The sequence below is a fragment of the Perna viridis genome, chromosome 2 (genome assembly GCF_037379345.1).
Source record: "Perna viridis isolate PV_CMFRI_1.1 ecotype Kerala chromosome 2, ASM3737934v1, whole genome shotgun sequence".
NCBI lineage: Eukaryota > Metazoa > Mollusca > Bivalvia > Mytilida > Mytilidae > Perna > Perna viridis.
This window is the reverse complement of record NC_142446.1, coordinates 41,907,008-41,930,683: the sequence shown is the minus strand read 5'-3', so window position 1 is coordinate 41,930,683 and position 23,676 is coordinate 41,907,008. Positions and strand designations below refer to the sequence as shown.

General features: G+C 31.9%; 1 protein-coding gene across 1 annotated transcript in view; it reads right to left on the bottom strand.

Annotated features, from left to right (window-relative positions):
• The window catches only part of LOC148625133 (voltage-gated delayed rectifier potassium channel KCNH1-like), a 47,394-nt gene that overhangs the window by 6,348 nt on the left and 17,370 nt on the right, over nucleotides 1–23,676 (bottom strand). Inside the window, exons 2-8 of the mRNA XM_088568441.1 lie at nucleotides 12,339–12,569; nucleotides 9,760–9,888; nucleotides 9,161–9,282; nucleotides 5,378–5,773; nucleotides 4,153–4,570; nucleotides 2,952–3,151; nucleotides 709–961 (exon numbers count right to left, since the gene is read on the bottom strand). Of these exons, the coding sequence (XP_088424567.1) occupies nucleotides 709–961; nucleotides 2,952–3,151; nucleotides 4,153–4,570; nucleotides 5,378–5,773; nucleotides 9,161–9,282; nucleotides 9,760–9,888; nucleotides 12,339–12,569 (1,749 nt within the window). The remainder of the gene's footprint in view (nucleotides 1–708; nucleotides 962–2,951; nucleotides 3,152–4,152; nucleotides 4,571–5,377; nucleotides 5,774–9,160; nucleotides 9,283–9,759; nucleotides 9,889–12,338; nucleotides 12,570–23,676) is intronic.

Genomic DNA, 23,676 nt, shown 5'->3' with positions numbered 1-23,676 from the left:
TTTAATGAATCAAAGCTCAGCTGTGCATTGTTTTACATTTGCTAATGGGTATATATAAAACCGCAGTAAACAAGCGTATTTGCATAATGTAAGTTTATGATTCGAGTCAAAAGTCTACATAAACGTTCTCATAAAAACAATGTCTTATTCTAAAAATGTACTGATTATATCAAAGCCGACCTAAGGAAACTAATGGTATTTTCTTGTTTGCTGAGTATAATACTTTCTATCTATTCTACGAATGCTGCAGTTTCTCGGGATTTACATTAAAATAAAGCTTTATAGTACAATGATCCAAATGCTTTTGAGGGTAATGGAAATCCCGTAACAAACTTAAGTAGAAATTTAATCAAGAAAATATTATCACGAATTGAAATTATCTGCCACTTGCTTATTTACAAAAATATATTCTTTCCTCATTTCTAGTGATTCCAGAGTGCTCTCGATTACTTTGACTCATTTGAAGCCAAGATTTTTTTTTATCTATTACCGGTTCTAACATCAGTAGTGTGGAAAAATGGTGCACCAATCGAATCAGAAGTATATTTAAATCAATACGTATCAGATAATGCGAATCATTTGTGTATATTTCAAATTCACAAAAGCAGAACGAAATCATGTTATAATATATCTGATATCAAGAATGTCGCTCTGAACTAGTAAATAAATGTAGTAACTTTGTGTTATTACCAGTGAATTTCTACTCACTTAAGATGGCCACTACTTCATCATCCTGGATTACTTCTAATGACCCTGAAACAACGAAACACAGGGCGTCCAAGCTTTCTCCTTGATGGAAGATTAGATCTCCTGGAGCACTGTGAGTCATGTTGAAGTGCATAGCCAAAGCTCTTAAACAACCATCACTAGCAAGACGAAAGCCCGGGTGCTCAAGAAACACTTTGCGGTTTAAATGTACGCAGAGATCAGCTTTCATGTCTTTTGGACAGTAGTTAAGGACCTGAAGATAATGGACATAAGACATAAGTTCGCCTTTTAGACTGAATAATTATGTTAGTTTAAATTCACTGATCTGACTCGAACCAAATGTTCGATTTCTTGATATATAAATAACATATAGCTAGAGCTATAGATAGAGAAGTTTATTACCCCAAGAAAATTGTTGTCACCCCGAGGCGTTATTTTATTATATTGAATGTTTCATTGCCATTCTTTTTTTACAAATTAAGCCCTATTCTGTATGTTTGTCTTTCGTATTTATTTTCTTCGTTATTATTATTTTCTTTTAACTTTGCATTCATTCAAAACTCGTCCCTTTTTGTTATGGACCTTTTCCCTGCTCACAAACAGAAATGTCAATGAAACGTTTGTTTTCTACGTTTTCTTGTATCTAGTTATTTCGTTGGTCTTTGCGAGACAGAATTAACAACAAGTACAAACAAAAAACAAACAAACAAACAAACAAAAAAGGTCAAGAGATTTAACAACCTCAGTCCCTTTTTAATTTGACAATACAATTAGAAATTTTTGATATAGATTCGTAGTAGATTTGGCATCACAACTATAAAAATATATATGCTTGATTTCATTTATTGATCAATGTTACATCAGTTATTTATATGGAAGGTGCGCATATGCTTAACCGACTAAGATTGAACCTGTACCTGATATTTACCGGAACCAGTTTAGCTTTCCACGAGAGGGTAAAAGACAAAATAAAACATACTCTGAGACATGTGAAAGAGCAGAATATTACCCTTGTTTTGAACCAATCAAAATTAAGCAAATTGACATGAAATATAACAAAATAAAATACCACTCGACGCATGAATGGGAAGGAAAACATATGGGCATTAAAACGGGTCTCATGATTAAAATAATTTCGCCATCAGACATAAGGCATATTTTCTAGATTTGTAATATCATTCTGCGAAAATAGTTCGTCCAATGCAATGCACCGCATTAAAGAAAGACAACTCTGTTAAAATTTTGTTCAGGATACTCTTTCCTGAGTTAATAAATTATTATATATTATACAAATGTATTATCTTATTAATTCGTGTTTCAAATTTTACAAAATTTGTCTGATCCGTATTTATTGAGCATCCAATTTTAACATTACCTTATCGGCGTAAGTACTACAAGGTATATCGATAAAATTACATTTCATCTATGATATCAAAAGGTAATTTACATGAAATCATATCTATAAGCTACAGCTTTGCATCATTGATTCAGAAAGAAATGGTTGGCAACCATAATCTGTTCTACATCAAAACCAAGACAAATAGAAAGACGTTTCAATATCATGATGAATATACTCTGAATAATTGAAAAGTGGAAAGGAAATGTGCGAAACATTCTATAATTATCTGAATCAAGATCCGTGACTACTGTAACGTTATACGGTTATGGGACTTGCAGAATTGCTCGATCGTCAACAAATTGAACGTTAAACATTTCTAGAAATGCAAGTGTTACATAATTTCAAAATATTTTCAAAAGAAAAACCAAAGTTTTGTGTAAATAATATATATACAGATTCTTAAGGGAACTCATAAATACAACGGCTTGTTATATTCTAACATTCCCATTAAAACTGCTGATGTAATCGGGTTCTACAACAAAGTTCACTTGAGAAATTAAATTAAATTAAAGAAGTGTTTGGATTAGACATAAAGATAAAAATTATATGAGCATACGATTGTTTCTAGATATTAATAGATCACCAAATCAAAAACAACGGTATGGTATTCATATCGCCGAGTGCGACTTTAGTTATGCACGCTGTATACATTACATTTAAATATGAGAATATTTTGAATTGTCTTCTATTACTGTAGTGATCGTTTGTTTGTTTTTTTTAGAAATTTAAATTTTAAAATGGTACATTTGCGGCATTATAAGGGTTTGATATAAATATATTTTCTAAGTATTTGTGGCTGGTTCAGACATTACTATCATAGAATGCAATAACCTCACTCACTTACTTTTGTAGCATCAATTCCTTTAGTTATCGCCCAGGTTGAGACGATGTAATCCATTACTCTTTCACTTAATGCCTTTGGTACATCATGAAGTTTCATGAACTCTCGAACACTGTTGAGCATGTCGTGGTATCGGGCAAAGTTAGCGTAGAATTGTTGAAATATAGTGGTTACGTTTGAGAAAATTGTTGCATAAAGCAAAGCTGAAATAGAAATACACATATATCAGAGCCTAATTTTAAACAGACAAAACTAAAACAATGTCTTGTTTGATATAGCTCATCTTCATCGAATACTCTTCAGATTGGTCAGCTAAAACAGAAAGAACGACACTTCGTTTCTAGAATATGGGGATCAACAAGGTCATACTTTAAATTTGGAACATTATAATGAATATCCAATAAAACAAACGAGTAATTAAATAAATAGTGGTATAATCTAGGAAGATTAGGTCTCTTGTTTTTTATTTAGCATACATTTTTTCTTAAACACCACCTGGTCCAATCACTTAAAAAACCCTCAAAAATATTATTTTACTGTAAAAGTTAAAACATTTTAATGAAAAAGAAATTGAATGAGCAACATTTCCTCGAAGGCTCTTTTTAAGTGTCATGGTAATTTACATTAGCGTTTAAAGAGGTTAAAAGATGAAATTATAGCAATTAAGATGATTTTATTTATTATTTTGCCACAAGAATAGATGCAATGTGTGTCACGAAAAAAAACAATAAAAAATAAGTCGCTGAAACTGTCTCAGATCTATGAGTAACACAAATGCCTGAAGTAAATTTTCAATATAAAGTACATGTCTGCATATTTTAGTACATACTTACGTGCACATGATTAATTGGAAAGACAGAAATTGCATCTAAAGCTACCTTAGTGCGTATTATGTGTTCCATTGGTTTGTAGAGTTCTTAAATAAATGTACCAGATATTACCAGGGATGTTTGTTAACCTTGCGTTCATTTTTATTTTTTTTCTCTTGCCGTAATTGTCGCCTTATAATGTTTTATGTTAATTGCGTTAATCATTTTTGTTTCTCGGACATTAACTTAAAACATTAACTACTGGTATAATTTTATATTTCCAATGCTGCCGAAAATTTTAAAGATTGTCCAACAAGTTTCTTTTGAAAATAATATCAAATTCAGACACAGTGACAGTTTCAAAAGGAGACATGTTTTTATATACAACAACTAACCTCCTATGATCATCATAAAAATTGAGAATAATTTTTCCTTTTCAGTTGCAGCATTGACATTTCCAAAACCAACACCAGTCATGCATGATAGAGTGAAATACAAGGCAGTCAGATATCGCATAGTTTTAGAAGGCCCGCCATCTATTTCAACCGTTGCGGACGTATTTGACCAAGTAAACGGCTGATTGGTCACGTTTCCGAGTGTAGTCAGCCAACCATACGTTATACCATCTCCGAGTTCCTCGACTCCAATGGAATACCAGATGCAAGCAAACCAATGAGCAAATAAAATGAATACTAGGATGAGTAAGACTAACATAGCAGCTCCATATTCTAAATAATGATCTAGTTTTCTGACAACCCTGCCTAGACGTAACAACCGGACGACTTTTAAAGCACTAAATAAGGTACTGATACGCTGAAATTATGAAGAAAAAAATATTAGAAATGAATAATGACAAATATTGCGTTTTCTTGTTTTAATCATATGGTTTTGTTTATACCGTATTGTTTTTTTATGGTTGACTTTTAGACTTCTATAGTAACAACTGTCCTCTAATTTTTCGTCTTAATTGTTCGAGGAAAGTTATATTTTTTATAGTACAATATTTCTGATCAGTACAAATTGGAGTTCTCTGAGCTCCTCCCAAATATTGATAAGTCGACCTAATGTTGACATATCTACTATCACTCCAAACAAAAATAAAACCAAGGAATGAATAAGATTGTCGGACATGCATTGATTAAAATAGTTAAAAAAACAAAACATAGTAACGAATCGATAGGAACTCGTAAGTGTACATGAAAGCGTTTTTAAAAATTCTATGCACCCTGTTTTTTTTAACAACGAAATGTTCTGCAAAAGTGTCAAAAGATATAGTTTGGTTGTTTAAAATGTTTGGTTGGTTCGTTTGTAGTAATATTTTGATATCTTTCTGTTATAATTACTGAGTTGTTCTCTTCGTAGACTTTCTGGAGGTAGACCGAAGATAAGGGGACAAAACTCTTACTAATCATTGGAACGTTTGTATTCAGCATTTCACATCAATCTCATGTAAGCATCAAAGTAATTTGGATTGATTTAATTCTGTTTCAAATGAAAGCTTAATAGGCTTTGGTGAAATTGAATATAATACAAACATAATTAACACTGATTTCAAGAGTTGTGTCCTATACCCTAGGTCTATCTCCTTATTGTAAATTCAATTTTATTTTAGCTACTTACTTCGTCAACGTATTCAAAGGCATTGAATACGTCGTACGGTAAACAGGAAAGGAGATCAATGACGAACCAACTACGGAGATAGTTCATCCGGATTATTTTTGGATCAGAAATTACCTCACCACTCGGCCCCACGAATGTGGTATGAAAATTTAAAATGATGTCAACAAAGAACACAACGTCAACTATACTATCAACGACCAGTAGGGGTACTTGGTCCATTGTCTTATTTCTGTAAGCCGCGTTATACGGCACCGTCACAGCGGTGTAGAACGTCAATAACAAAATCATCCAATCCCAGATTGTTTTAAACAAACAATAATGAAGAATTATATGTGGCGGGGTTTTAGGCGCTTCCAGACGATACTGTGGCAATACGTCTGCATTTAAATTCATCATCTGCAAAAGAAATTTAAGCTAGAGTGTTCTTAAGGGAATAACTTTATACAAATGATGTAAAACGCCGACATTTTGATGTAGGATAGAGATAGAAAGGAAAAACTACTGAGATTTTGCAATGTCTGAATTGCCCAAGACAGATATGTGTGAACGACTTCTCAAAATATTTATTATTTTCTCAAGAGGCTTTTTTCCAGAAAGAAAACACGGATTGTTCGCGAAACTTGTTTAAATGTATGCTAGTATACTGCGACTGCAAGTACCATTGAATTAGGGTTTTTGCAATGATTTTATAGGAAAGGCAAGCCAAAAAATATCAGATATTTGTATTTAAGACCAGGCATCTGAAAGTAAAATAAAAATGCAATATATACCACTTTCATCATTATCCATGTCCAAGGTTGATGCCTTTACTTTCTAATGAGCATTATCAAAGCACGAATTCATTTCTAACTTATTATTTGCAATACGTAGAAATCGTATTAGTGGTCACGGACATATACAGTTACTGTGAAAAAATCGTAACATAGGTATTGTGAAATACTCTGTTATTAGTAATTGTTCGGAATGATACGATCAGTATATTTGTCTCAAGCTCCATGCTACGGCAGACGTTCGTTCGTTTCCTCTTTTATTAACCGCTGCAGATAGGTCATTCGAAATTCTTGGGTGTAATTCAAATCATACGTCTCTAGACATTCGGATAGCATAGCGTAAAATCATTCAATTTTTCCCCACTCTGCAAGATTGTTGAATTTTCTGAAAAGGCTGGCTGCAGCGTCTAGAGTGAATTTTGAACGTCAGATTCTGTTCGGGGTCGGAGCTTGAATTTGTCTATGCTATACAGTGGTGTTCGTTTTTATGGTGGTAAATTTTAGCTTTCTTTAATTATGCGACTTGTTCTTTGTCATTTGTCGTATTAAAGTTGCCGATATTATTTAGTCCAACGATTTTCCCATTGTTAATATCTTTGGTTGTGCTACCGCTCCATGCATAGTTGGAACAGTTAGCAAAACATTTAATTGCAAATGTCTTTGTTATTATTAAGTGTTAATATGGATGAAATATAAGCATTGTTTATTTCAACTCTGTAATACTTTCTTTTGAGCTGCACGCGATTGTTGGTGTTTAAGACTAGCGAGTATGTAGTTATCTTTGTCATTATGTTATCTGTTGTATTGTTTATGTACAAAAACTCAACTGCAGAAATCATTTCAACCTGAACAAAATATGCTCTATGTTGGTAGGGAATAATAAAAAATGCCAAGTATTTGTTTTCCTTAGACTCACAATTCATTCTAGATAAGCTGTTTATTCTAAAGTTCAAAATTGTTGCAATGAAAAGATATTGATCAGGGATATGATCACTGCCATAAGTTTAAAAGGAAACACCCGTTTGAGTTTCATTGTCTTTGTGACTGCAAATGTCATTTTAATCTACGAAGTTTTATAATCATTATCAATGCAATTGATTCGAGTTTCACATATGAATTGTCTTGAATAGTTTGATGCAACCAAGTCTACTTTTTATAATGTAAAGCATATTTTAACAGCGCTGATAAAGTCAAATCAATTTTATACTTATAATGATATAAATTTCCTTCATTATCATTTCTAAACCTGAGTAAACCAAAATCTAGCCTTATCCGAGCATATTTAGACCGGGCTATTATTTGTTAAAAGAATAATTAAGCCTAATTTTGTCGATCAGAAAACATGTGTATGCCGGTACAGATGCTTGCGTTTGGCCTTCATACATTCACAGTAGTCTGAACTCCTATTGAAAAGATTTATGAAAAATAAATAGAACGATATATTATCCCTGGAATTCATACAGTCGACATAAATATTTTATTTTTCACACGACATTACACGTGAAAATAGATCAAATATATTTAGTCTTTTTAACTTACAGGGAGTAGACATAGTTTCGTTGTTATTCACATTTGTAATTAACGGGATCAAAATACGTCTTCAGAAATATAAAAGAAATAAGGTTTATGTCAATTATTCACTGGAGTGGAGTAGACAGTTTTCATCATTTTTCACAATATTTCTAGCATTTAATGTCAAAGAACCGTGACATATTTCCATAAAATATCAAGTCAATACAAGAAAAAACGACGAGGTATTCTTAGTTTTCTTAGTTTTGTATGAATGAGTGATGACAAAATATATTTATTGTAAGGTCCATTCATTTAAGAAGTTATAAGTCTTAGAATCTTGTGTAACAATGATGATAATATATATTATCAAAGAGTAATCAAGGGAACCAATGTTATAGCTGTAATCAAAAGAATGTAATCCAGGGACAAAGACCTGACATGGAAAACAGACATACACAACAAAGAACATAAGTAACTAAGATCATACTTACAAAGTAACAAAAGTAAATGAGCAACTCGGACTCCACTAAAAACTGGGAGCATGGACCAGGTGCACTGGTAGGGTATGCGTCCTCTGCTTTTCTAGAAACACCCGCCGAGTTGCTCATATAAAGTCATCCCCGGGGTAGACAAACGAGGAAAGGAAAACTATCTTAACCTTATTAAAATATGTAATAAATTAATCTTAATGTACGTTTGCATAAAAATGGAACTACAATTTATATAAAATGTACTGTAGTCTTCCTCTATCCACTACAAAATCAACCACAGAACTACTCGACATGATGAACTTATTCCCCTGAGAGCATATTAATACCAACTTAAACATCAGTTTTCATATTAATCTTATACGTTCAATTGTCATCGTAAAATAATCTTTTCATTTTACTTTCAGCCGAAATTTTAATAAATAAATCATAATAATAAAAACACACACCAAACCATCAAATTTACTTAATGAACTATTACTTTACTATATTATTTTTTACTCGTACGAAAAGTACTATAATGACGGCTGTTCTGATGTCTTATTTATCTTCATAATTCTTGAAAATACATTAAATATTACGATTATTGATTATTGAAAATACCACTCGTAGTAATGTTGCATATTTAGGTATGCTGGCTGTACGCTTTTTTTTAAAGGAGAAACCTCTCATAAGAAATATTGCAACAAAATGAATAGGAAAATCTAAATCTGAAATTGAATATTTTACAAGTTTTCAAAACCAAAATATCTAAAAAGGAAGTCAACCACGGAACGGATCAATAATAGGAATGAAGTCTTAGTATTTTGGAGCTTTTGAATTTGGCATAACGCAAACAAAGCAAGTTGGGATAAGATTATTTTAAACATTGCATATTATTCATTATACATTCCATTATATTGTCCCAACTTTGTTTTGCTTTTATGGCGTAGGCAAGAATAATGGCAGAAAAATATAACACGAAATATACAAATATACAGATATTCTATAAGACTAATACTTCTTAAACTTACATTCGCTATTTGAGAAGGTCTAGAATTATCGAATTTTGTATTTGGCATGTGGGACGAAAACTGGAGTAAAGTTGAACGGTTCCTTGTAACGGATCTGGCCAGCCGAGCAAACTTACTAAGCCCTGCAAAAAAGAAATCCAGAAGTAGCGACAAAGGCTAAATTTTATAAAAGCGCAGTTTTTTTTCATTATTTTCTAGGAGACAATTAAAAAATGAAAAACAAAGGAAAAAAACAAAAACAAAAAAGTTGAAAATATGTACATAGTCTTTGTAATTCCATCTGCTATCATTTCCTTTTTTTCTATGAAGGAACAGAAAGAAGGTCTCGCTTAAAGTACGTTCCCCCGTTGATTGAATGAAAGTATATTCTTAGTATTGAATGTTCTGCTAAAGTGAAAATCTAGGACATTAATTGTCGATATAATTTTAGTTAAGATGTTCAGAATACAATAATTATGTTCCTGAAAACTTCGCTGAATGCTTCTTTATACAGAATTCTACATATATGTATGCATGTTTCCTTCCTTTACAAAACATATTACTTTAGCTATAATTTGCTAACAACTTTTAATTCATTTTTTAGCTTAGCTTCTTTGTACCTTTACCACCATCTTCGTCTATTGGTTGCTTTAGTGCTGTAATGTCCTTGAATGTGCACAAGAATAGTACTATTTGATCCTTCTCGTTCCTGATTGGTGCTATATGTAGTAAAAGCCACAAAGGAGTTCCTGAAAATATTTAATTACATTATTGTTGTTTATCGTTGTTTTTTTTTTAAGTTAAATGCAATGTCCTTTTTGCAAACATTCGCTTTATTCCGACTAAGTCGGTATATTTTCGCTTTTTACCCTTTGACCTTAGAGACGCTCTTTTATAGAAACCTGATCGCAATTCTGTTTCCCGATTGGCCAAATACTGATAATTTCGTGGCGTTCGAAATAACTGTATCGATATTGCGTGTCATTTCCTGAATGAAATGTAGAATATTCTAAGTAGAATAACATTTTACCGCGTCGGCTATCTTTTTTTTAAAGATAGAACTTGTTTTTTTTGCCTGTGGTCATGCAGTATGTAAAGACAATGAGAGGTCATCTCTGAATCAATTTATTTAACAGACTTATTAAGTTTTTATAAAGAAATTATTTTTTACATTATAAGGTTTATTGATAAACCTTTCCCTTAGACGTCAATGAACGTTTGCAGTTCATCGGGTTAGTTTTCATTGATATACATCATTTATCAGTCAGGCGTCGACAAAAATGACCAAAATTTGTACCCAGTAAATACTGAAAAAGTCTGCCCAAACCACGGTTCTTGCTATCTATCATCTACGTTTACGTAGTTGCATATACGATCTAATTTTACTTTTGAGACAAATAAAAATCTACGTAACTTAACTAGTAAACGATTGGGGTCTTAAACACAATGAAATCCCTGTAGGATCCGAGTAATTACCCTGCTTTACTTCGGAAATTAAACAATATTGTTGAAATAAACATGGAAAAACGTCTATGGATAAATGAGTTACTCCGCATGCTCACCTGATTTTATTTTTAAAAGAACTATAGATCAATTTCGACGCTGCATTTAATGGGTTGTAACTGTAATCTTGATAGCACTGAACCAAACTTCAATAAGATTCAGAATTCAAAGTTTTCTTAATTTTAAATCAATGATTGTTTCTTTTCTTATAGTAGCATTTTTCTGATTGATGACGATTTGCCATGATTTACTTTTCTAGGACCGGTACTGTTTGATATATTTTGCAAGAGGCTGTGGAACTTCAATTTTGTGGATCAATAGAAGTTCGAAAACAAAACACACAAATTTTGTTTTGTGAAGATTGAAAAAGTGCTTGGCACACGAGACACATATATAAAGGGTATAGATAGTAGAAAAATTGCATAAAAAACTGGATAAAAATTGGTTTAAGGACATGTTTTCCGTCAACGTCAACTTAAAAGCTATGAAGCTTGGACGTAACGGGCCAACGTAAAAAAAAAGACGATACTGACGCATGATCTATTTTAAAATATTTTTTATCAATTTTGTCTGAACTGCTGCCAAAGACTACTTCCGTTTCCTGTATATTGATGACACGTGGTCTAATTAAAGATCATAAATATGTATCATAACTAGTTATAGTGACAATCACCGATTTATTATGGTACCTTCTCTCCGGTGAAAGGAAAGACAAGACAAAGCGAAACCAATTATTGTTATTGAATATCGGAATATAGCTTAACACCCTCTGGTTTTCATCAAACAAATAACTTGAATGGCTGACATAATTTTAATGACAATGAATGACTCGATGTCTGGTGACAATATGAACTACTGGTATTAATGGCGTGCTAATTGTCGCAAACGGAAAAAGATGGAAATACGTATTTCTTCTATTTGCAAGGACATATACATTCTAGATATCTCGAGACTTCTCTCCTTGAAACGTTTCGTCTTTGAAAATATTGGATCATCGATTCAAAGTTTAAGTTGCATGATATTGAACTAGAGGCATGTTTAAACGGTCGTTTTGTTTACTTCATTTGCAGCCTAAACGTTTCGGTAGGCAATAAATCGATACAAAATCAAACTTTGAAAATTTCATTAAAGTTATGGCTTTTCAAAATCGTGACATGATTGAATAGTTTACTTGTATTATTATGACACATGCACATAGAGAGAAATTTTAGACAATGAATTGATGTTTTTATAAACATCAATTCATTCTTTAAAATTTCACTCTTTAAACATAGTTAATATTCATAGTGTACTTTGTTTTGTACATCATATAAAATATCAAATAATCGGTGAAATTGTATTTGGTTTGGTATAGTCTGCGAAGACTTGCTCACGACCTTGCCTTGTTACGTCTGTTACCTACTATGGTAGGTGTAATTAAACGAAATATGGACGAAGAACTTAGATTATTTGCATAAAATATTTGTCCTTTTTTCTTTATTTACCCTGTCGTTAGTTTTACTCTCCGATGTTTGATTTTAGTATTTAAGTGATACTAAAGCGCATTGTGAATTGTGATCATAGTCACCAAACTAAACAAGATGCTATGATAAAATGCGCCTCGCTATTTGTGACAAATAAAGGAAACCTAGAAAAAAAACTAGAACAACATATGTATTGTCGTGTTGTGCTTGTTATTCAATTTGAATGTACTTACGATTTTTCTTATACAACAAAACTTCAACTTGTGTCTGTTCCAATTCTTCAAAAGATTGCTCTATTTTTATGACAGTATCTTTGTCTGTTAACTCCCCATACATAAAACTGCACGTGCTACTCTTTTGCATCACTTCCGCTCGACTGTATCCAGCTAGTTTGCAAAAGCCGTCGTTGCAGTAAACTATCGGGTAGTCCATAATCCGTGCATTGGCCAAAATAAAGCTGCTATCTGTAATTATTCAAAACGAATTAAAAACAGATGTACCATAAGGTCTTATGATATTTGAACTAGTTGTAAGGATGGCCACATGCATTTTCGAGAATGAAAACAGATAATTCAAAGTCAATATACTAGAAATTGCTAATCATAAAAAATAATATTTTAGGAACACTGCTTTAGACATTTCGCTTTTATCACCTCTGCATCTGTCTCTGGGAAACGAAAGGTACACTAGTATTGGTTAAGTTAATATCCTTTAATTTGTTTTAATCAAAACATATGGGTAAAACTGGAGATTAAGACAGTACAAGATACATCGATTATCATTTGCGGGAAGTAAAAATAATCGAATTTATTCATGTACAACTTTACAAGGATGGCCTGAAGGATCAAGTGATAGTGAAAGTTTTGTGGATCTTTTCATTTCATGTTCATTTTATCATCCATTTCATGTTCATCGTCTGAGTATAGCTGAAATATTGCTGCTCGGACGTTAAACCCCAACAAACAAACAAAAAAAACATTATCAATGAATATACAGATGGATCAACCATCGTTTTTGTCTAATGAGAATTTATGATAACAAGTATCATCATTTTTTCAACAACAAAGAAATGGCTGGAATCATATACAATTTAGACCATTTTTGCAATAATTTTGCGAAATAAACATTAACTTGAAACAAAGGCTTTAAAACCATTTACGCATATTTTTTTTTTAAAACGAATGTCCTTCTACAACCAGTGGTAACTTTATAGTAAGACAGTCATAGCAAGACACTAAAAATAAAATTCATCATTAAACGATTTTTTTTCTCTTTTGCAGAAGAAACCTCATGAAACGGGACACGATGGATACAGATGTAATCAAAAGAAACTAGTTAAGTAGCAGTCTTAGTATGAATCATGCAAATTTTGTAACATGTGATACTGCTATAAAAAAGGCTACGCGTTTTATTTTTGTTATAAAGTTGCTTTATAGGTCTTTATGATGAGCTGTATAATTATTCATTCCAATCAGTCTGCTCTTAGGAGACAATTCAGATAAAAAATCCAATAGTTTCTATTGTATTTTATTGTCATTTACAAAGCTGTTTCCCTTAATTTGGAATTCTACAATATTTTTCATATCATTTATATCTCGTAAGAACATGGGTTATATAAAAAGCCGCATGTTAATTTCTGTTTACTATAACTTTTTAAACGAAACATCAAAAATAAAAGTATGTAGGTTTTCCAACCATGTATCACACTTTGCATGATTCTAAGCTTGAGTACTACTTAAGTATCCCCGACTCTACCAAATACTAGGAACATCTGCAAATGGTTGAAAGGAGCTTCGGTCCTTTTTTTCTACTGAAATGATTATACGGAAGCTATTTTTGTACGATGCAATCGATCATTCCCCTTGAGATTTTATTTTATTTCTAAGGTTTCATATAAAAGAAAAAAATAACTAAATAACATATATAAAAACGGTATGAATGTTAAGTCAAAAGCTAGGTTATTTTCTACTTAATTAGGTTTATATAATCTACTCTTACTGAAACACCTCGGATATGTATTTAGATAGAATAAAAGAAAAATTCCTTGCTAATGCCAGCATGAAGTAAACACCATTTATCACAGTTTATTGAAAATCAATTTTTACCTATCCTAGCCTATCGTTTTACAGGATTATCATCATAAATTCTAGTTTATGCTCGTCGATTTTACACTCTTCAACCTTCAGGCAAATCAAAATAAAGTATTTGCTTCCACATCCATTTTCGATGATGGTAAGAAACAAACACTATAACAGTTTGGCGTCAGTGATATACATAGTTTACTGGTTGTACCAAGCCAAGATGTGTTCCTATGTGTGTCTAGACATAAATTTTGCAAATTCTTTCAGAGGTCTGATCCTTCTAAATGTTTGGTTTTTAATATCAAAATATGGTTTCGGTGCTTGATTTTATGCCATTATTGGTTTATTTGGGAAGGTTAGGCTGTCGTAACAATTCCATTTACATCTGGGCGATCAATTGTAATGTCAGTGTGTTCAGGATTTATTGACGTGATATTGTTAATTTTTAATAATAAGTAGTGCATACTTCAAATTCACAACTGTAGTACCGATGTCTGACCCTTCCAGTTTCATATATTTAATTTAATTTATCTTTGTTGTCGAAGTATAAGTCTTTAAGTGTCAAGGTTCTACTGACCAGTTTCTTCATTGTTTTTAGGATTTATTCTGTAATTCATACAATTGATTAGTACATGACTGTTGTTTTTCTTTCTTGCGACGCTATTTTGATTATACTCTTTAACTCTTGTCGCCATCGCTCTGGTTCCGTCTTAGCTAATTTTGCTCCCGAATAAAGTTGCATGGTAATTAGTTACAATGTATGTGGCTTATGGAATAAACTTTTAAAATTATACTTTTGATTATTTAGCTAGAATATTGAACATAAAAAGAACTACTGGTAATTATTTTTTTTTATTCGTGGGTTTTGCCTGATATGTAAACCATGTTTAATTTCAAATTGCAATTAAAAGAATGAAATAGGAAAAATTAGATTGTAAGTTTATTTTTTGTCGTCCCTTTTTCTAGTGGCAATCAAAATTTGTCGACCCTATTATCCTTGTCACATCCCTTTTTTTCATTTCATCATCATTTCATGTTCATTGTATCATCCCTTTCATGTTCATCATCTGATTATAGCTGAAATATTGCTGCTCGGACGTTATACCCCAACAATCAATCAATCAATTAAATCAATCAACCGACTTTTATCGACTTATTTAAAGTAGTGGGCTTAAGTACAGATCATGACAGAAGTGTTAAAGCTTTGAAATATACCTCAGTGCAGGTATGAAAGCTTTGAAATATACCTCAGCGCATGTGTTAAAGCTATGAAATATACCTCAGCATATGAGTTAAACCTTAGAAAGATACCTCAGTGCAGGTGATAAAGCTTTGAAATGTACCTCAGTGCAAGTGATTGACTCTTCATGAAATTTGAGGTGCAAGAAAAATGATATAGAGACTATATGTCTGCACAGGACATTGGAAACATATCTCTGTGTCTTCTCGATTGAAACAAATGTCACCCTTTTCTTAGAAATGCGCGTATGCTACCGCAAGGACAGATCATTTAAATCAAAGCTTTGAATCTTCATTTCAAATATAGAATAGAACTTGAATATCGTTTTACACGAGTATACGAGTACAAATTCTAAAACCATAGTCTATTAGAGATGTGTGTCACTTTCGATTCAAGTACATAATTACATATGGATAGTATCATGTATACAGTCTCCTCGGATGGTCCTCAAGCTAGTAAGGAAGAAAAGCATAATGTTCGGAGTTGAAACATGGATGAAAGCCCCGAGTTATATAGTAAGTACATTAAAACTGAGACAAGTCGTACCCACAGTGCTATAACCGCAAGTCAAACATGTTCGCTAATTGATTGATAAATATGAAAACACAAAAATAGTAACTGTCTTTGACAAAATGGCCACACTTGTTGATATGCGATTCCTATCCAATATCATATAAATTCGACAATTCATTATTAATTTCATTTCAGAAATGGCTTGGAGTTTGAGTCAATATTTATCAAGCACTTGAAAAATTTGGATAAACTATATTTGACTGACAGTCTCCAATTTATCCATGTTCTTATCTTGTCGGTGTGAGGTCTGTTTCACTGAAGTTCTTGCCCTTGTTTGTTTATTACAATATCAGAAGTGGTTTTCAGGCTAAAGTCAACTAACAGTTCTTTTTTATTTCTTTGGTAACCACGTAAACGAGGTTGTTTGTTGTAAAATGTGATGCAAATACGCGACATAAGATAACAAGGGAGCCAGGAAACCTTAACGATGAAACCAGGTTAATTAATTGTCATTTGCAGTAGTCTTGGTAGATTCCGACTTCCGATACAAATAACATTACAAATAGGCTTATCCGAAACTAAGAGAAAACTGGTACGTTTCATGCAATAACGCCAGTTATTAACATTAGAATACGAATTTTTATGTGTAATACAAATGTATCCTTGTTCCAAAGACAATGTATATTGTTAAGATTATAAAAAAAACTTCAGAAAGAAAAAACGAATGCAAGCATTACTATTTCTTTAAGAAAATATTTATTTGACAAAAGACCATAAAAGATAACACATTTTATTGTTTTTATACTTTATAATAAAAACAGCGATTTTTTTATTCAATTCTTATTGGTCAATTTTTACTAAAAAGAATAACTTCAAAACCAATTTTCATGAAAAAAAACTTGATAATAATTTTAAATAAAAAGATCACATGACAAGAACAAATATCATATAGAAGACAGAAAGATCTGCATCATAGTAATGATCAATGACAAATCGATATTCAACATCAAAATGAATACTTTGTCGTATTTTAATTGAGAATAGACAGTTTGAAGTTGTCAAATTCTTTAACTACTTATTGACTGATTCAGCCGAAAGACCTTCAATAAAGAGAAGCCCTAATTATTAACCATACAAATTAGACCAACTTTCTCAGAGTTACCTTTACAGTAAACGCCGAGAAGCGGATGTGTTAACTGCCTTATAATCTAATCTAACCGATTGCAATCAATCGTATATCACTTCCAAGTGAATATCAATCGTATATAAAACTGTCCAGGGGGTTCAAATCAATGGTTCTAAAATGTCATTATAAGTGATATTAATCCAATTTTAGATATTTTTTTTCTTTTGGGTTAACTGTTAGCAAGTTGCAAGTCATTCGAGTTTTTTTCAATTCTGTACGCAAACCCAAAATGCTATGTTTGCAATAAGGCTTTTCTCCATGACTTCTATAATACCACTAACGTATACTTAGGCAGTTATCGTATCATCTTACTTTCAAATAAATATCTCCCATCATGAAATAAAGCAGTATTTTTTGTATCTGATGAGTTCTCCAGGGGTTTCTTTCGGGGAATGAAACAAATTTATCAAAACTTTATATATTCATATAGCAATTGTGATGAAACGTATAAAGTAAGGGCCAATGTTAAGGCAAAAAGCAACATTGCTTTGAGATGCAAATACATGACATCTCAAAAGCTATTAATGCCACTGGGTATTTTAAATTCTTAATTTATCCGACCAAGAAGTAAATCATGTCTAAAGTATTGGATTTCAAAGAGTGTTTGTCAATTCAATTCTTTTCCGTAGGACAGTGGATTCATATTTTTTTATTGCAGGCTTCATGTATACTTCTTGGAAACGGACACACTTATACATATAAATTCATTTCTTTCTTATATATACTTATTATATTCATTTTAATTACCCTTGTTTGTTTTAATCATCAGATTTGAATGAAACCTTGAACAAACAATTCATATTCAAATTCAGGCTGTGTCCGCGCCTAAATATGAACTTTCTTCATATACTTTCTTTGCTAAATTATATATACATAGCCTGACATCAAAATCAATATCATGTGAAAATAAAACAATAGTTCAATGCGAGGATAGTATTCTAATTAAAATAAAGATGAAACGGTTATTTTTGTGAAATAATAAGGTACACCAATGAGTTATGGTTTTTTTCGTATCTGAGGTCGGCGAAAGTGCTAAGTATGGTAGTTCCATTGTAGATATGGTATAAACTTGTTGATTTAGTAGTCTGTGTGAATTTTGATATGGACTTATGTGTACCTTGACAGATCCACATTGTTTTGCGTTGTACAATTACTAAAGCAACAACAAATGATTTACAGAAATTTTCTTTTTTAAAAGCAACTAAAGGTTACCATGTGCCTTCAAGAGTTGTTCACTGTGTCATACTAAATTGCATTGTGTCTGTTGATTGATCTTTATTAATAATTTTAGTTAAACAAATTTTTCACCTGTTTTTATTGCATTATAATTACTTTCTACATTTTTGAAATACTGTATAATTTTGTATTTAAAAAAAAAACTGGTACGTTCTCCTTTAAACAAACCAAATAAATAGTTAAAGTATAGTCTGATGACAGTCCCCCTCCCAAAAAAAAAAAATAATAATTAGTCAGTCTCACGTACTTCCATGTCCAAATATGTGTATCCAATTGATAGCGAAAAAATTATGTCAAACAAGACCATAAAATATTTTGGACAACATTTTACCACATTTTAAGTTTTTTTTTTTTTTTGCTGCAGACATTATTCAAGTATGTTTGCAGATCATTTCAGCGTATTATTCATAATTGCATGCACTTCCGTTTCGACATAATAGGGCAATTATAACGCTATTTCTTGGGACAAAGTGTCACGTTTTCACTAGAAGATGCGTGTTTCAATTTAACGAACGAATGAAAACAAATACGTTATTTTTTTTACATTAAAGTATATGCATGCACTCGGTGGTGCATGAAAAATACAGTTGTAAAAAGTAAAAGCACAAATTCTTAAAATGTTGACATTGAATCACAAATTTAATTGTACCGCATCAATTGTCTAATGGCTAAAACAAGAAGCGTTATAATCAACTGCTATTTAATTGAATGAAAAGCTTACACAAGAATGACTGACTGGTTAAAAGGAAGATATTGTAACATCATTGGTCGAAAGTCAATTGTTCATACACCAAACTCCAATGGCATGGTAATCATTTTATACATAATTTCATTGCTTCGGACACTGCGAAGTCTATACCACTTGCGACTATAAGACCTACAGCATGTTTTGAAGAATTTAAAATTCTAGCCTAGATCAGACACTTCAATAACAGGAATGAAAAGCAAGTCTGAAGATTACTACACTTTAATTATAATGTGTTATGAATATTTAACAATATGTCTGGCAATCTCATTACATTTAAATTAAAACTGTCCCAATTGAAGAAGAAATGCACTGACTAAAAAAGGCGAGATAATGCTATCTCTTTAATTCAATTGATTTCTACAATTCTATTTATCGTTTTCGTTTAATACAAATAATCAGTCAAGACTTGGAAAAACGGAAAAGAGATAGTATAGGAAAAACCTCATAATTAATTATTTATTAATATTGCTTTGTTTAAAGAATAATCAAAGGAACCAAGGTTATAGCGGTAATCAAAAGAATGAAATCCAGGGACAAAGACCAGACATGGAAAACAGACATACACAACAAAGAACATGAAGTAACTAAAATAATATATACCAAGTAACACAAGCAAATGAGCAACTCGGACTCCACTAAATAAAACTTAAACGCCCATCTTTGAAAAATTCGAACATAAAACATCTTTGTGATACCCATTTATTTCAATAGCATTAGACATTCGTGAATGTCGATATAGGAAAATCCTTGAACTTGTGAAATATCTACATAGTTTCAGATATTAATCTGTACAACATATAAAATCCATGATACATGGAATTGGATACACCTAATGGGATTTCTGAATATGGAAATAAAGTTATTAATTCTTAAAAAACGTAGACAGAAAATCAGCTACGTCATACAAAATTTTCATTGTGACGTTTTAAGGCAATCTCACATCGATGACATAGCCAATTTAATCAGGCATGAATTGCCGTATAGCATTGAACGTGAATATGATAAAAGGCAAAACATCTGAACAGTAAATGTTTATTCCACATGCATATTGGTCATAAAAGTGATAAGGGACTCCAGAATAATATGGTTTTATTTAGATATCGGAGAAAATTGATTTGATTATAAAAGGTTAATGCGGTACACGCATAAAAAGATTTTCTTTTAAATCTGTTTTATCAATAAGCATTCAAATAGTAAAACTGACATTTCGAAATTCCCTAAATAGAGGAAACAAACTTCTTTTTTTTAATTTGACACTGACATATGCATCTTATATGCCTCTGTATAGATAACATCAGACATAAAAATGCATTATATGCATAAAAGCGATATGCAAGTTCAAAATTGCGCATATCAAAGAAGAAAACATAATCGTCCCTGCTATTTTGCATTTAAGTCTCAATTTCGAAGAGAAATACAATTTCTATGAGTGTAGGGTAATAGTTTACCATGAAAAACCTAATTATGATTTAGGCGTATGTATACGACTTGAATCCCACAAATGTAATATTTGATTATACAAAACTTACTCATTTGATATCTTTAATATTTTTACAAGCAGCTGGAAAAGGTTTCTTAATTGCGCACTTAAGTTATGATTCGTGTTTTCACGTTCTTTGTTGTGTGTTTCTTAATTCTTCATAAAGTCGATATCCTTGGACCATGTTCTACTGATTACCGTTTAAATCCTAATTCCCTTGATCTCCCACGTTCCTACTTTTTATGTTTTATTTGGTTCTTGTCAAAACTTACCCTTCTTTTGTTCTTATTCAGAAATATTTTTGTTTTGTATTTAATTTATTTATATATTTATTTAACTCTTTTTGTTTTGTTTTGTTTTGTTTTTTGTTTTTGTTTTTGGTTTTTGTTTTTGTTTTTTTAGGGGGGTTGTGTGTTAATGCATTATTAAACTTTTTTTCATCTTCCAAATATCACTACAGAAATTTTATGGTCGTTATGAACTCTCGTGGATCGTTATGGTGTATCCATCAGCACCATGAAAACTGATTTATTCAACGGGTCATGGTTTTCCTTTCCTCGTTTGTCTACCCCGGACTTGACTTTAAATGAGCAACTCGGCGGGTGTTTCTAGAAAAGCAGAGGACGCTTACCCTACCGGTGCACCTGGTCCATGCTCCCAGTTTTGTAGTGGAGTCCGAGTTGCTCATTTATTTTTGTTACTTTGTATGTATGATTTTAGTTATTTTATGTTCTTTGTTGTGTATGTCTGTTTTCCATGTCTGGTCTTTGTCCCTGGATTACATTCTTTCGGTTACCGCTATAACCTTGGTTCCCTTGATTACGCTTTATAAAATTTTCCTGTTGGTAAAACAAGGCTATCAATCGATTAGGTATATAACTAAATAACTTCTTACTCGTAAAGCTTCGACCTTTTGAAAACTTAATTGACGTCTCGAAACTTTTTAGACCCGTTTGGAAAATTAATTGACGACTCAGAAGTCTAAACAAAACCATAGTCTATGGATGGTGTTTCCTTTTTGAACGTGGCGTGCGAACATCGATTTAGATATTTAAGATTTTTTATCAAGCGATTGGATTTCGTTTATCTTTACATTATCGGGTCGATTTATTGACATCGTGCTAAAAAATTTAGCAAATATATTAATCGAGGTTCGTTTGATCAAGTATAGGCCTCATACGTCATGCGTTGAATGTCAATCTGACGTATGCGATACGTTATCGGACTTCACTAATTCATTTTGCTGGTTGTAGAGACTAGATTACATTTGCTATTATCTAGAATGTTGGAAATTCCATATTGCATATTAGATGTATGGAAATAATCACAGACAGTTCCGTTAAATCTGTACCTTAAAAGCAGTGACTGAATTGATTATATCTATCAATATCACGTCTGTATTGAATCCTTCGACAAAGTATGGCGCACTTTCAGTGGTATAATCCTATCGAATTGTAAATATGTAAGAATTCATATGACATTGAAGAACTCAGAGTTCATGGTATGGGGTACTTTATAGTCTTAAAAGGTGTATTTTCTTTTCTTATGTATTGGTATTTTATAATGAACCGGTTAATGTGGTGGTAGAAGGGGCGTTATCATTATGTGAACAATGCAAGTCTACACCTTGTTGATTATTTCTGGAATGACTTTAATCAAATATAATTCAAAAGCTTTGGAATTCCTGTATAATCACATTCATGAAGCGCGTGATTCTATTGACCTTGGTAACGGTGCCCTTTCAATATCCTATCACAGTGCAACAATTACTCTAAAGTAGAGATATGCAGAATCATCTTCATTTCTATATTGTCAGATGTTCGATATTTTAAATGTTCGGTGGTTAACCAAACTATGGAGGAAAATACTGTCATAAAGGATATTGATATACGCCGTGTGTGTCCATATCACACAATCCTGATCTATCATGTAATAGGTATTTTACGTAAATAGGCTGTGTTTTTGCCTAATTTTATTTAGGCTTATTTTTTTCAATGTTACAAACTCTGTTAATTCAGCAGAGAATTAGAATAAATCGAAGATAAGTTTATCAGAATACAAAAGCCTTTTCCACTGATAAAGCCTAGTCATCATGACTGCGTTGTATATGTTAATTTTGATTAATCGATTGATTGCTTGATTAATTGGTTGATTGATAGATCGATTGTTTAATTGTTTTAATTGACTGATGCTGACTTTACGTCTAATTAAGAAATAATTCCTGAATGCCGAGCTTTATGCTTATTTTAACATGGACAGGCACTATAGTTATCATTTTGTTTCACCGAGCGTTTACAAAAATTCAGATGGCAGATAATTCATTCATTTTAGGACGAGAACGCTTGATCAATCGAATACACGCTTTATACCAGTTTGACAAGCTTTAAAGTATTTTTACAGTACTTGTTTAGAGACGGGACAGTCCACAAGTAAGCATGTCCCACTACTCAAACACGTTACGCCAAACCAACCAGACGTTACTCTATTTCATACATACAGAGTGCATGGCAGATGAATATGAACTGACTATCAATTTTAAAGTCTTTGGTTTGACTTGGCAGGGGATTGAACCCAAAATCTCGCAGCGATCACGCCATCGCGAAAATAAAAATCAGATGTGCTTTATAATAAGGAACAATTTCATCAAATATATCATTTATATTTTAAAATCTCTGGCAAGTTTAAAAAAAACACTCAATTGCGTCCATTATGTTAAGTGGAATGTTTTGAAACTAGGTAAATAGTAGGTTGAGAAGGTAATGTTATGTAACAGATTTTATTACTGGCCTTACTTTAAACACCTATTTTACTGGAAAGTCAACACTTTCACTAAATGTTATTTGAAGCAGTTGTAATACGGAATTGTACTTATAGATATTTTCTTATAAAAGGCATGATAAATGCCCATAAAAATTCTTTGAAAGACTTCCTGTTCCAATTTCAATTTTAAACAATTAAACGCTTACAGATGAAACTTTATATAACATGCCGAAAGAGTTTAGAAAATTATATTTATAGATGTTCAGAAACAAAATATAAATGTTATTTTTTCCTAAATATTTGTAATGCATAATGAAAAAATACATA